The 451-nt window shown below is 47.9% G+C and overlaps 1 protein-coding gene across 1 annotated transcript in view; it reads left to right on the top strand.

The window, feature by feature from the left end:
* The window catches only part of LOC119594912 (protein O-linked-mannose beta-1,2-N-acetylglucosaminyltransferase 1-like), a 19,154-nt gene extending 18,757 nt beyond the window's left edge, over nt 1-397 (top strand). Inside the window, exon 13 of the mRNA XM_037943984.1 lies at nt 195-397. Coding sequence (XP_037799912.1) covers nt 195-363 — 169 coding nt within the window. The 3' untranslated portion in view covers nt 364-397. The remainder of the gene's footprint in view (nt 1-194) is intronic.
* Nucleotides 398-451: the final 54 nt, after the last annotated feature.

The following is a 451-nucleotide window of genomic DNA, read 5'->3' on the forward strand; positions in this document are numbered from 1 at the left end:
TACAGAAAGCAACAAAATATAAGTACATGCAATAAGACTATTCCGAATTCTTGTTTTTCCTTTCTTTTCGTAGCAAGTAAAATGAACCAATACATTTAGAATAAGTAAATCATGCAGTTAAAAAGATACACCTCCATTTTTTTTCCTTCCTTATTTATTTATAATTATTATCTTTCTTCCTTCCTCTCCCGCAGCAAGTACAACCCCAAAGGCCACATGACCCTCACGCCTTCGAAACAGCTGGTTCTCGCGGTGCAGCGGAAGGTCGACCGGTTCGAAGCCAGCCTTTCCGAAACCCGCGTCCGGCACAGGGTTCCCGCGAGCGACCCCGCCGAGGAAGCGCTGCTGATGAACTTGGTGTGAGGGAGCGCAGGGGCTTAGCGTTGGGGCGTTTGGCGTCGGGGCGTTTGGCGTGGGGGCGTTGTTTGTCTTTGGTTCTGTTTCTTTCGTT

The sequence above is a fragment of the Penaeus monodon genome, chromosome 34, assembly GCF_015228065.2.
Source record: "Penaeus monodon isolate SGIC_2016 chromosome 34, NSTDA_Pmon_1, whole genome shotgun sequence".
NCBI classification, from domain to species: domain Eukaryota; kingdom Metazoa; phylum Arthropoda; class Malacostraca; order Decapoda; family Penaeidae; genus Penaeus; species Penaeus monodon.